This window comes from Pseudochaenichthys georgianus, chromosome 21 (genome assembly GCF_902827115.2).
Source record: "Pseudochaenichthys georgianus chromosome 21, fPseGeo1.2, whole genome shotgun sequence".
Classification (NCBI taxonomy): domain Eukaryota; kingdom Metazoa; phylum Chordata; class Actinopteri; order Perciformes; family Channichthyidae; genus Pseudochaenichthys; species Pseudochaenichthys georgianus.
Genome location: NC_047523.1, coordinates 16,778,430 through 16,792,815, shown reverse-complemented (window position 1 = coordinate 16,792,815; position 14,386 = coordinate 16,778,430). Strand labels below are relative to the sequence as shown.

The 14,386-nt window shown below is 42.8% G+C and overlaps 1 protein-coding gene across 1 annotated transcript; it reads left to right on the top strand.

The window, feature by feature from the left end:
- Window positions 1-7,041: 7,041 nt before the first annotated feature.
- LOC117466761 (UDP-glucuronosyltransferase-like) lies at window positions 7,042-11,095 on the top strand. The gene is made up of 5 exons (XM_034110202.2): window positions 7,042-7,956; window positions 9,299-9,430; window positions 9,701-9,788; window positions 9,872-10,091; window positions 10,528-11,095. Exons 1-5 carry the CDS (start codon window positions 7,096-7,098, stop codon window positions 10,808-10,810), a joined length of 1,584 nt encoding a protein of 527 aa, XP_033966093.1. The 5' UTR covers window positions 7,042-7,095; the 3' UTR covers window positions 10,811-11,095.
- The last annotated feature ends 3,291 nt before the right edge of the window (window positions 11,096-14,386 follow it).

The following is a 14,386-nucleotide window of genomic DNA, read 5'->3' as shown; positions in this document are numbered from 1 at the left end:
GGATGAGGGATGAAGGGATGAGGGATGAAAGGATGAAGGGATGAGGGATGAAGGGATGTTGGGATGAAGGGATTGAAGGGATGAGGGATGAAGGGATGAGGGATGTTGGGATGTAGGGATGGAGGGATATAGGGATGAGGGATGTAGGGATGAGGGATGAAGGGATGTAGGGATGAAAGGATGTAGGGATGAAGGGATGAGGGATGAAGGGATGTAGGGATGTTGGGATGAAGGGATTGAAGGGATGAGGGGCTGTAGGGATGTAGGGATGAAAGGATGTAGGGATGTAGGGATGAGGGATGTTGGGATGAAGGGATGAGGGATGAAGGGATGAGGGGCTGTAGGGATGTTGAGGGAGGGAAGAAGGGATGGATGGATGTATCGCTCGGTGTGAGTCGGAAGGGGAACTGTATCGGTAGAAGGGAGAGGGAGGGTGGGTTGAAAGGATGGAGACGAGCAGTGGCCGGAAGTTTTGCCGGATATAAATAGTGGTGGCCGTGGTTGGAGGCGGAGTTTTAGGCGTGGCCATGCTCCCGAACCTATGTTAACAACTTAACCTCATTTCACTAGCAGGAACCACGCCACAACAATGTGATGTTTGTAAGTTTATTGAAGTAACATGTGAATGATATGAGGGGGGTGAAGAGTTGATCTGGGAGGACGAGCTGTGGTCCGTGCAGTGGGAGACTCAGAGTGGGGGTTCCGTCTCTGGCATGATCTGCGTGGGCTGATTACGGGCCCCCAAAAGAGTCGGATTAAAGCAGTTGACTTAAGCGTGTGCGTGTCTGACGTCGTTTAGATTGTTGCGGATGTAAGCGTGATACGCTTGGGATGACGAGCGGCCGAGGGCCTAGATGGTTGGATAAGAGATGCCCGGTCTAGCTGCTGTGGACGCTGCGCCGATGCGGGAGAAATGGCTCGAATAATGTTCTGAGAATGCCCCCAAAATGTGCGGGATGTTCTGAAAGTGTTTCTGGACCAGAAACATGTGGCTTGAAAATAACATGCCCGGAACGAATGACTACATCTTCACTTCTAGATCCAACTAAACATTACCTGGAGGAGTTAGAATGATGCGCGCGCGGTTTGCCCAGCACCAGGCCTCCGTTACACTCTAAAGGGAAAATATGTTTATGCCGTCAATGTTAGGTTGGGTTGTGGGGTGGGTGCTCCTGATATGAGCGACGCCGCGGAAAGAGCAGATGTGAATAAGGCGGCAGTTAGAGAGGAAGCAGCCTGGTTCATTAAAGTTATTACGCACCATCCTGCCTCCCTGCGGGTGATAGACGGTTAAAGTCTGAGGCGTTGCGTGATAGAGGAAAGTGAGTGAGGTGTTTGAGATGGTGGAGTGCTGACTAAGCATGCTGAGGCCGGGTGGGAGGGGGCTCCGCATAATTGGCAAGAGAGGGATGCGCGTGCTGCGACAGTAACGCTCGGAGTCCGGAGCGCCCCGGTATGTTCCCTGGTTGAACTGCTTGATGCGGCTTGGCTGGCGAAGTTTATTTTATTATTTTTCTTAAGGCAGAGACCGGAGCGTCGAGATGGGTCTGGCTGCAGACCGCAGCAAGGAGGCGTTTCCTATAGGGGCGTTTCCTATAGGGGCGTTTCCTAACTTTTTTTATCCAATAGCAATTTAAGGGATTCCAGCTGCTTTTATAAATCCTCGCAGAAGAAGTCATTGTTCTAGTGATGGGAATTCCGGCTCTTCTTGCTGAGCCGGATCATTTGGCTCACCAAGAAGAGCCGGCTCTTTCGGCTCCCAAAGGGCTCTTCAGTTTACCACATATTATACCTTTTAATTAAATCAAATGTAGCGCTGTTTTGACTAATGATTTATATGTGTACACATATATCACTTAAATTATTCAAGACATCCTTTGTACTAAAGTATTCAAAAGTAAAAATTACATGTTTAATATAAATTATTTGCTGTGGCCAATTGTTTTCATTGCATTTACAGACCCGTGTAACTCTCTGATACCACCCAATGAATGCATTGACTTGCTTGTAGAACCACGCTGCACAAAACAGATGGCAACACCTATAAAAACTATTTAAAAAAAGGGGCTACTGTATCAACCTATATAAAGTATATACATATAGTTTTTCTCCCTGCAGGAGAGGGGAGCGTGCTTTGAGATCAACTGCTAGGCTGCAGCGGGGAGAAGAGGGGGACAATAAGAGATCTCCGTCCTCCGTGTTTTATTCTTATAGAAGTAAGAAGAGAAGTAATGGGTCAGAAACCCTCCTTTTTACGCAGCGGTCCAGACATAGACATCATAGCTACGGCGACATATATTCAGTTGCCAGTTACTTTTGGCATTAGGGCAGGGATATCTCAGCCGCTGCGAGTGGCCGGGGGGCTGCTAATGAGGCAGGCTGCCGTTGGTGGGGAGATTGGAGCTGGCTGGGCCTGTTGAGGCCCCGGTTGTTTGCCCTCGCTGGCGGAGTAGACGAAGCCTGGGACCTGTCTGGAGTTGGAGGTGTCTCGTTGGTGTCTCGTTGAGTGGGAGCGGTGGCGGCTGGTGTGTGGGACACTGATTGCCGAGCGCACGCGGCTCCGTTCGGATGCTTGGCTTAGATCCAACTGCTGAAACGTGGATGGAGGGTAGCCGATGTCGAAGAGATCTTCGTCTGACTCCGGTGAGTTGATCAGCAGTTCGGAATCCATGGTAAGTTGAATGTTCTCGTGGTAGCGTTTAGCTTGTTTGAACCGTGACCAGAGTTGGGTGTAACGCGTTACAAAGTAATACTGTAATAATATTACTTTGTCGGTAACGGAGTAGTGTAACGCGTTACTTTTATAATTCAGTAATCACACTACAGTTACTAACATTGCCCCGACACGCGTTACTTCGTTACTTTCTAAAATCAGTCATAATCAAACCTCAACAAACACCTGCAAAGAACACATGCTAAGGTGAAGCTAACGCACATAGCTGTTGTTTATTTATATCACACACGTAGTCTGTTCTTCTTCTCTGTTTTCCGGTTGTTGCCTGTTTTGAATGACGAATACACACTACCGCCGCCTTCTGGTAAGGAGAGTTATTGCCACTCACGCATGCGTAGTTCGTACGTGCTCGGCTGAAGTCTTTGCGGTGTCTGGTTCCAGTGCAACACATGACCAACACGCAGGAGAACACGCTGACACATTTGAAACGTTAGCAGTCTGCGTGATCTGCCTGCAGGGAGGGGCGGGCCGGCCCTGCGAGTAAAGTAACGAGTAAAGTAACGAGTAAAGTAACGAGTAAAGTAACAAATTACTTTATGTAGAGAGTAACGAAGTAGTGTAATATATTACTTTTTTAAAAAGTAATATGTAATATGTAATATATTACTTTTTTTTAGTAACGACCCCATCTCTGACCGTGACGACGCGCAACGTGAATCACGGTCTGGCTGTCAGTCCTTGAAAGGATGAAGACGAGCAGTGGTCGGAAGTTTTGCCGGATATAAATAGGGGTGGCCGTGGTTCGAGGTGGAGTTAACAATTTAACCCTCTGGAGTCGGTGGACGCGCCGGCGCGTCCAGGTGCGCATAATTTTACGTAATTAATCATATATTTCCGATTATAAGGAGTAGAAATATGATTCAGATATCCGCGGAATCGCTGGAAGAGTAGCTTTCCAGTGGTATCTCCTGTGAGACTGTAACCAGGGCACAGCAGCCAATATGGCCGCTCAAAGCAGCTTGACTTTACACTGTGTGGGATTGGTGGATTTGTGTGTCCGTCAAGGAAATCTTGGCCGGCAGCCATCATGGTCTGAAATGACCAATGGACATCGAGAAATCACTAAGGACCTACCCACCAAGTAAACAAAACATAAACCACGTGTCTCCCATCAGTTTACGTCTGTGAGGGGAGAGAGAGAGACAGAGAAAATGGCTAAAAAAAACGTTACAGTTGCCGACTTCGCTAGAGATTTTTTTCGCTAGCAGCAGTGAAGATAGAGCCTCAGAACCTGAAGTGTTCAACTCTTCTGAAGAATAAGAATACAAAGATAACAACAAGGATCCATTTGGACATGGGTAGGTGTAAATATTACAGTAATAGTGTACTGGCAATGTGTGGGGAATACCGCGAAAATGAACATACGGGTATTGGGCCGAGTGCGACGCCGTATTTCCGGTATCCACCATTTCACGCGAGGTGCAAGCAGAATATCATCGTCTATTGCCTTAATCAATATCTAGTCAACTCTAAAATACCACATAAATGCAATGGCATGATAATATTATTGTGACAAGTGGGGTATTCACCTGGTGTTTCCAGAAATTAGACATAGATGCAGCCAAAATCGACGAAGGCCACTTTCAAGGTTCGTTTTTCCATACATCTGCAGGCAGTCTGTAAGGGCAATCGGACAACCCACACAGCTTTAGTTTACGCTGGTAACGACCTAGAGCACACCCCTCCAGTCCAGAGATGTAATCCGAAGACATGCAGCGATTTCTTCGGTCGTTAATTCAGAAAAAAAACCTAGTGCGCTCTGCCTGGCTACGTTAGCTAGCTAGCTAGTTTATATTAGCACCTCCAGGATATTAGCACCTCCAGGAAAATGGCGTATATGGCGCGCGTTGCATTGTGGGTAGCTCGTGACGTCACTGTGTGTGAAAGATATATTTTTTATCGAGAGTCATGAACTTTTTATTGGGACAAAATAGACTCTCCATTAGCAAACGTTTACTCTGTGTTAACCTTATTTTGGTGTGTAAAAGTGAGATTACATGTGTAGATGATTCAATTAATCATTTATTCGTCCCACAACGGAGACATTTACAGTGACATGTTTTTGCCATCGATTATTTTATCATACTGTTCTGTACAGATGAGACTTTGTCATAGATTTATTTATGTGTGCCTGTTATTATTTTACCGTCCTGTACAGATGATACTTTGTAATCAGATGTAGCCTATGTATATGTGTGTCTGTGATTGTATACTGAATGTAAAGTAACTGGAAATACCTGTGCGTGTGTGTGTGTGTGTGTGTGTGTGTGTGTGTGTGTGTGTGTGTGTGTGTGTGTGTGTGTGTGTGTGTGTGTGTGTGTGTGTGTGTGTGTGTGTGTGTGTGTGTGTGTGTGTGTGTGTGTGTGTGTGTGTGAGAGAGATCGAGAGAGACTCCTTCTCCAACCTCCCAAACTTTATTTTTATGTGTGCATTGTTATTTGTGGTTGAGCAACATTTTACTTGAACTTACTTGGCCTAGTGGCCCACAGGCGGCATTTATCCAGCAGCCAGAACATCCATCTGTGCCGGCCCCCAGGTCAAGATCTACTGTGGCTCAAGGGCCTTCACCAATGCCATCACCACCAAGTACCAGCATCACTACAGCTGCCTCCACCTCCATCTGCGGCTGCCACCAGGTCAAGATACACCTCAGCACAAAGGCTCCACCACAGCCATCACCTTCAACCCAGCCAGCAGGAGGTCTCGTGGAGATCTCGTATAGCACTTGTTCCCCCCACCTACACAGCAGCCCATGCACCATCACCCCCACCTACACAGCAGCCAGACCCACTGTCTTGGAAGACAGACAAAGACCTTGACACTGTCTTGACATTTATAATGAATAGTTGGTTGAAAGTTCTGATGTTCAATATTGTAAATAGTTAGATTTTTCAGTTTCTTATATTTATAGAAATAGTTGGTTGAAAAAAACATATTTATAATAAATTGTTGGTTGAAAAAAAAAGGTTGAATGCTCAATTTGTATTTGTATACATCACATGAACCTTGGTATATAATATGAAGTCATTATTCAGTCCTAATGTATCTCAGTCCCTGCTGTGGTGAAAGTAGAGTGATAAACACCTATTTTACTCAAAATTCGAATTAATTTTTTTTCATTTTAGACATGAATAACACATTTATATACAGTGTAATTCAAATATTTCACTACTTTTGTGATGCTAGGACTTTGGTAACCAAATCTAAAACACCAAAACAATTCGATCACATGAGTAAATTTGTGTTTTCACAAGAGTTTTGAAGATTTTTCGAAAATCGGATTTCAGATGTTAAGCTTTTGAGCTACCTATCTCATCAAACAGTGCTCTAAGGTGAGTAATTTGCATATATAGCAAGACCAGAGATTGTCCTGAACATTTTGATATGTAACACATGGGGTGCCGTCTTAGAAGAAATACATTTAAATGGTGATTTAAGAAAACATCTAATAATCGAGAAAATACCCTTAGACTCCAGAGGGTTTTAACCTCATATAATCTGGTGGGTTGTTTCTGTGATACATCAATGAAAATCATGTTGCTTAACTCCTTCAAGTCTTCTAATAATTATTGTTTTTTTAAATTATTTGAATAAGCTAATCACTCCATCACCAGTGCTACTCTTATGAACTGCTTCCTAAAGCAAAGCAAGTTGTAACCTTGGGTAGAATTCCTAGAATCCCATCGCTTGTTTGATGTTATCACCCTCCCTCTGAAGAGGAGGGCGTTGGTTTCCTATTTCACCTGGCTTTGCACGCCATCTGTCTTTTTTACAATGGTTGTAGGTACACATGTGCGTGTGAATAGAGAGAATGAAACAAGAGGGAATATGCAACAGCCCGTTTAGCACGCATGTGTATTTTCTTTTCGGGGGGAGGAGAGAAGGAGCAGTAAAAGTAAAGTAAACGGGACTTTGCACCAATCAGCAGGAAAACATGCAAAGCCACCATGACTTGCGAGTCTGGATGACTGTTAAAATCCAGAAAATAAGTGTAACGACCAAAACCGACAATTAGCATATGCATAATATAATGAATAATCTATGTTGTACTACTGCTATCTTAAAAAGACATGACATTCTTCACTGGAAAACATAATGGTTTTTATCATTATTAAACTGCAATACTTCACATACTACAGTATCAAAACTGAAAAGGAATGTCCAGTATAAAAGAGGAAAGTTGCAAAATGTCACTTGTAAGTCTGTTGCACACACCAGGAACACATCACCCTGAACTTCCTGCAGAATTTTAAACACACACATACAAAGTCACTCCCACTTGCACACACATAAAGCTTCCTCCTAAACACAGCTACCACTAGCTCTTGCAAAGAGCCATTTTGCACTAGAGAGAAGAAGCGATGAGCCGCGGGGTGTGGTTTCCTGCACTTGGGCTGCTGGCCTGGCTGTGCTGCCTCAGTCTGGGGCCCGTGGAGGGGGGGAAGGTGCTGGTTGTGCCTGTGGATGGGAGCCACTGGCTCAGCATGAAAATACTGGTGAAGGAGCTCAGCGAGAGGGGACATGAAATCTTGGCCCTGGTGCCAGAAACCAGCCTGTTGATCCATGGCTCAGAGAGCTTCGAGACAGAGGTCTACCCTGTCCCCTTTACTAAAGCAGAACTGGACGGAAAATTCAACGAGCTGAAGGATGGAGTGTTCCTCAAGCCGCCGAAGGTCACAGATTTGTTTATCAACTTGCAACGTTTGGTAAACTTCACGACAGTTCAGGTGACAGCCTGCGAGAGTTTGCTGAACAACCAGCCTCTAATGGGTCGACTGAGGGAAGGGGGCTTCGATGTTTTGCTAACAGACCCCTTCCTTCCCTGCGGCTCTGTCCTGGCTCATATCTTTAACATCCCAACAGTTTATTTCCTGCGGGGACTTCCATGTGAGATGGATCTAAAAGCTAACCAGGTCCCCTCTCCTCGTTCCTACATTCCTGTGGCTTTCTCTGGTAACACGGATATCATGACATTCCCACAGAGAGTCAAAAACATGCTCATGTCTTTTCTGGAGTCCTACATGTGCAGAATTATCTATGCACACTTTGACGATCTGGCCCACAAGTACATAGGAGACGACATGACCTACAGTAAACTTCTCAGTAATGGTGCAATCTGGCTTCTCAGATACGACTTTACTTTTGAGTGGCCCAGACCGCTCTTGCCGAACATGGTTTTTATTGGCGGTATCAATTGTGGAAAGAAGTCTCCTCTGCCTGCGGTGAGTATTCAAAGAATGTATCTCCATGTAAACAAGCGACCGTTACATCTGGAATCACTCCAGGCAAAATGCATACTGGTGTTGAGTCAGACTGAAGCAAAGCCCTTTAAAGTTGATGTAATGAAGTCTACACCATAAAATAGAAAAAAGACTTGCCAACAGTTTTATATATAAACAATTCATTAAAAGACAATGTAAAATATGAAAGGGGTCACTCATAGTGAAGAACCTATAGACAATGATTACTAAAGTGCTCTGTGCCTACCTAATCTGCAAATGGGTAACTTTGTGCCATGTTAGCGAAAATAAGTAACTCAGGAAGCATAAAGACATGCATTAAATATTACAAAAAACCTAGATTTCGGGGACTTGCAAAATATTTCAAAACTATAATAGATTGCCTGTAGTACAAGACAGTACAAGACAGTACTTTGATCTTTGATGTGAATCTGGAGAGAAATATGTTCCAGTAGCAAAACACAAGTACTTAAATGATTGCTAAGATTGTTGTGTCTGGTAATCAGGATTAACTAACAATGCACCCACTGCATTGTGAAATAACAGGTTTTTCTGCAGTGTGTGAGATTTGAACAAGCGGATTTGTTGAATATGGCCAGTTTAATCTCTGAAAAGAAGTAAGGGGCCCTGTTGTGTTAACAGTAATCAAATGCTCTACTGGGGCAAAGGGTTTGTTGACGTAAGCACAGAGGACATTGTTTTCTATTGCTGAATGTTGATCAAATTAATTCCTTTCAATCAGTAAATGGGGCGAAGCCTGCAAGCTAGTTCAGGCAGTCAACTAGCACCAATGATACATTAACACGTGACGCACCTCGTCCCTCTGACAACCAACCAAACACATTCTCCTAAACATGCCGCTCTATTTAAGCTGCCAGGTCTTCCTGCCTCGCTATGCTGCTGCTGCTGCTGCTGCTGCTGCTGCTGCTGCTGCTGCTGCTGCTGCTGCCACTGCTGTGTTCACTTGCTATTGCTGCGTTCATGTTCCTGCTGCTGTGTTTCATGTTGCTGCTACTCGCCTGCCCCCCCACCACCCCAGCTTCCACCTGTAGGCTCGGGGGATAGTTATCTAATCATCACTCAATGTTCTTTGTAAATCTGTGGAGTGATGAGGCCCGAGCCTAGACTCCAAAGTTAAACTATATGCTGCTATAATAAACATATTAAGAAACACGTGAGTTGTCTGACTGAAATATATGATGCATGTTTTAATGACTGCACTCAACAATAAAAAGCTGCTGAACTTTGGTCATTTGACCATCCGTGACCCATAACCTGTTTTATCTTTCAAACTAATTGTTGTGTCTTTTCAACCTTCCTGCAGGACTTGCAGGAGTTTGTGGATGGATCAGGAGATGACGGATTTATCGTCTTCACCCTGGGATCAATGGTGTCCAACATGCCAATGGAGAAGGCGAAACAGTTTGTTGATGCATTCAGGCAAATTCCTCAAGGGGTAAAAAAAACAGATAAATCAGTGTATTCAAAAACAACTACTTTTCTTAGACTGCTATTTAAATAAGACACACATCTCTAACTACACAATCACTGCTTGAATTGACATTTAAGTCGGAGATTTTCACACTATATGCTCATGTCCAGTTTGACGCATAGCACTTTGTTCCTTGCCTTGCATTGTTGTTAACATGGCAAACTTTACTGCATTACGTTCACAGTTTGCATGTGTTAACATTCTTTAAATTAAGAGGTATTGTTTGCATTTCAGGTTGTGTGGAGATACACTGGAGACCTACCTAAAGATTTACCAAAGAACGTGAGACTCATGAAGTGGTTACCTCAGAATGATCTCCTAGGTGTGTTTTAGTTCAACATTTGCTACCAATCAAATTGTTTTGTGGTGGCCTAGGACTTTAAGTGTTTTTTTTCTGCTTCCCAGCCCATCCCAAAGTGAGAGCCTTCATGACACATGGAGGTACCCACGGTATCTATGAGGGTATCTGCCATGCTGTACCCATGTTGATGTTTCCACTGTTTGGGGATCAGGGGGACAACGTGCACCGCATGGTGGCCCGCGGTGTCGCAGTTAAACTTGGAATTTACGATGTGACGACTGAAAGCCTATTAGCTGGACTAAATACAATCATCCATGACAAAAGGTAAGTGTCAAATTAAACTTTATTGAATAATAAATTCACTATTGAATGCTGTGCACCTGCACCAGATATACAAAGGATATCCATTCAACTAAAACTATAAAAACACTACTAGATGACTAAAACTCCACAGGAAAACTTTTATTAAGAGTAAGTCAAACACATGGGCTCTCATACATTGAAAACAAATGAAAATGTATTGAAATGTATAACTATTTCTTGCAGAACTACCATTGCAAATGCAGCTTCAGAAATACCTCATTAAAATAATTACTCATGTTTATCTGCAATATCTTTGGCATTTTATAGATTTATATTGCAAACAGGGTCAATGAAGATAGTTGTATTGTAGTTTGTGAAGATATATGATTGGAATTCTGATACAACTGGGGATTATCATATTAACTTGTTTTTAAAAAAATATATTACTTCCCCCCAGTTACAAGGAGAACATAGTGAGGCTGTCTGAGATACATCTGGACCGTCCAGTCCCGCCTCTGGACCTGGCTGTTTTCTGGACTGAGTTTGTCATTAGGCACAAAGGAGCCGAACACCTCCGGGTCGCTGCACACGACTTAAACTGGATTCAGTACCATAGCCTGGATGTCATTGGCATTTTAATCTTAATTATAATCACTTTTCTGTGGATGACATTGAAATGCTGCTTGTTCTGCACCTGCAAGTGTTGCGGAAGGAGGACTCCAAAGAAAAAGAAAGAGTAGTGTTTATAACAGTCACTACGTTTTATAAGCTCTGTAATGAAGACGATAACGTATGTCGAAACACTGCAATGACTTTTATACTGGTGTGTCTGAGCGTGTGTTGGTGTTGGTGTGTGTGTGTGTATAATATGTCTGTTTGTACACTATGCTTAAAATAAAATCTGTTCAAGTGCCTTTACTACGTTGTCTGTAATCCATGTGAAACATGCTACTTGCTGTGATTGATTTAAGTTAAGCCATGCTCTGAAAAGCCAACCTAAGAACAAATAAAAACATTTTTTTAAACTTGTATGAATTTATTTGTGCCAAACTACAAAATACATTGTTGTACCTTATTTAGAAACCTATTACATTCAGGTTTCTCCACAGGACTCCTTTTTGTGCAGTACTGTTGTTTTAGGGGAAATGAATTGTACTTCCTTTAATTGACTGACTGTAATCATTTGCGAATACAACTAGCAAATAGTTGCATGCTTATACTGTTTAGCTGAGTTAGTGCAAGTTGGCAAGCTAACAACAAGTGCAGTATAACTGACTTTTGAAGTATAATTCAACAGCATACTTTCCTTTCTCTTCAACCTTTTCTTCTCCATTTCAGCACCTTGTGTAACTATTGCCGCTAGGAATACAACCAATTTTAATGACTGCAAGCAAGCAGTCATTTTCAGTCATGCAGAAGCTGTTATTAGGAAACATATGGCTGTTGGCTCTTGTTTACAAAGCGATACTAGCGTTTGCACTTGTGACCTTTCAGTCAGAGCTTCAGGCAGCGGTTATCACCTGAGGCATCACAGAACAGTCAATTACTAGTACTGACTCCACCTTCGTGAATCTAACAACAAAAGAGCTGGTTAAGACATTTCGGTAACCACAACCCTAACGTGAGCACAATATTCAGCTCAGTCCACAAATGTAAAAAGAGTGTCATCTTTTATTATACTTGGATTGGGTTGGATTTGATTAAATGAAGACTCCATTGGAGTAATTGGTGTTGGTGCTGACCCAGTATAATCTCCCCTCAAAAGTTCTACACCATGCAGATACAGAAAAAAATGTGCACTAAAATGTGTATTGTCATTTCAGGAAATAACACTTCTGAGTGGAAGTCAGCTTCGGTATTAATTGCACTAGTGGAGCAAAATGTGTCAACTTTTAGAGTCTAATTTTAAAATAGTGTCTGTCCTGAATATTGAGGTAGAACAAAGGACCTTGTGTCATTTTTGGTGAATTACCCATACCGTACATACAATATTTGCCTTCTAATTGTTTAATCGAAAGCAAACTGCATACCACACCTTTCACTATTGTCACTTTCAGTTTTAACATCTTTGGTGAGTATTTGTTACTGTTGAAAAAGAGCTTAGGTCAAAAAGAGAGCTCAAAGGGCTGCCATAGTCTATTGTGGTATAACCACCTTTAAGTGGATGCAGATTTTGTGGTGCAGCGTATTCTCTCTGTTAGTGTCATGTTAGGGTCATGGTTGTGCAAACCACATAGGTCTAGTATTGGCATGTCTTCCAATTATTAGGGAAGCTGTTTATAAGTGTACACTTCTGCAAATAATTTACATTATAAAGACTGCACAGATGGCAACTGAAAAGACTGTATTCAGTTTGTAAGTTGCTGTATAGCAAGCTAGATTTTCTCACCTCGGTAAACATTTGTATAAAGAACATTTTCCCTTTTCATAATTTCACTGAGCTCCATTTACTACAATACTACAATATACCAAGTGTAATTTACTTGGCATTAAAATATGATTTTCAGCTCAATGACTTACAGCAAAACCAAATTCAGTTGTACAACATATCCTGTTGTTTTCCACGTATTAAAATCTGATGGAACGTGGACTGACTGCCTTAGCTGCCTGCCTGCTCTCATCAATGGTCCAATTTAACACTTTATGTGTGTACACTACAGTGTATATTGTTGTAACACAAATCTTCAAATCTAATCAGGTTCATTTGATAGGGCCACTTGCCTTATAACCCCACAAATCTGTTTTCCGTGGTAGTGACGAAAGTGTAGTATTTTATTCTGGTCCAAAATGACATAATACTGGACACATTAAAGCCTGCTTCAGCTCCACCTATTCAAATAACTTGTGGGAGGGCATTGAATGTAACTTCCCTTCCATAAATAAATAGCAAGCAAGCAACAGCAAGATGACTAAAAGAGTTTTTTGTCACCTGTTTAATAACACGTCCTACACCATGCCAGTTTCAAAGTATCAAATGGCATGCCTATCAAGGGATGATCAAACAACATTCTTTCACTTCCAAGATCAAGTGTGTAGCCAAGTGTTTCATTTTTCGTTGATAAAAGTTTCAACAATTAAAATAAATGTTATTTGCTTTTAATCTATCCCAAGAAATCCTACCAATGTCGAGCAATCCACAATATTTCAGATAATATATCTTTGCAAATATGCAGCTAGCAGAATAATCTTTTTTATTTATAGCAACTCATGACACTGGAATTACAAATTGTACTTGAGCTTTAGCATGTAATTCTATCATAGGGTTAGGGTTAGGAGCACAGTCGGCATGTCGGTGACTCTTCCATGTCCCATGTGTGAAGGTTCGATGGTCTTGTGAGCACATCGTACACTGCCTGAACACGAAACCTGATGCGATGTGGCTATGCTTTCCAAAGCTCAACCCATGTTTCTTTTCTCTCAATCGCATTCTCCAATCTTTTCCATGCTCCCTTTCATTCCTTTTCAACACCTTGCAGGTTCTGGTCTCCTCCACTGCTGCTCGCACTTCCTCCTGAACCAGTGTGACCACTCCCAACAACCTCCTGTGGTTCAGTATTGCCTCTGCTTCCTGAACAGCTTCCTCTGCCCTCAACTTCCAGCCCGTCTTCACTTGGATGCCGGCTCCTGCCACTTTAGGATAACTTGAGTCCCTGTACTGCACTTCCTCCCTGGCTCTTGTGACCTTGAATTGTTCCTCCAAGGATTTGAAGGGCAGTTGCAGTTTGTTGTTGCGACCACAGAGAGCTATGCTACTCAGACTCTTGGGCAGCCAAAGCCATTTCCTTCGATGGTTGCTGACCCTCCTCTCTAAGGTTTTGACGATGGAGATTGGAACTGCATAGATGAGGAGGGGCCAAAGGACTCTAGCAAGAATGCCGTGATGACACACATAGGCTTTGAACTTTTCAGGTAGGCCAGACTTGTCCTCAAATTTCAGCTAGCCATCCAGCCTGCCATCCAGCCTGCCATCCAGCCTGCCATCCAGCCAGCCTTCCAGCCTTCCGGGCATTGTCGGGTGACTTGGGGCCTGGTTCCTCCTGAGGTATATCATCTATTATGTACCACTAAGCATTTTCTGAAATGCTAGTCTTCCCCAACAAGCAATAGTCTAGCTTTTTCAGATTGATATATCTTGAGAAAGAAAATTCTAAAACTTTATCAGCGTGAAATAGCAATTTCAAAAGCAGCACAATTTTTAGCCGGCTATGTTTGGATGTATCCTAAGAGTAAGTGTTTTATAATAGGCGGTAGTGCTGCGTACCGGTACGCCGAACCGGTACTGGACTTGTAAAAAGTTTCGGTTCAAGTCCGGTTAA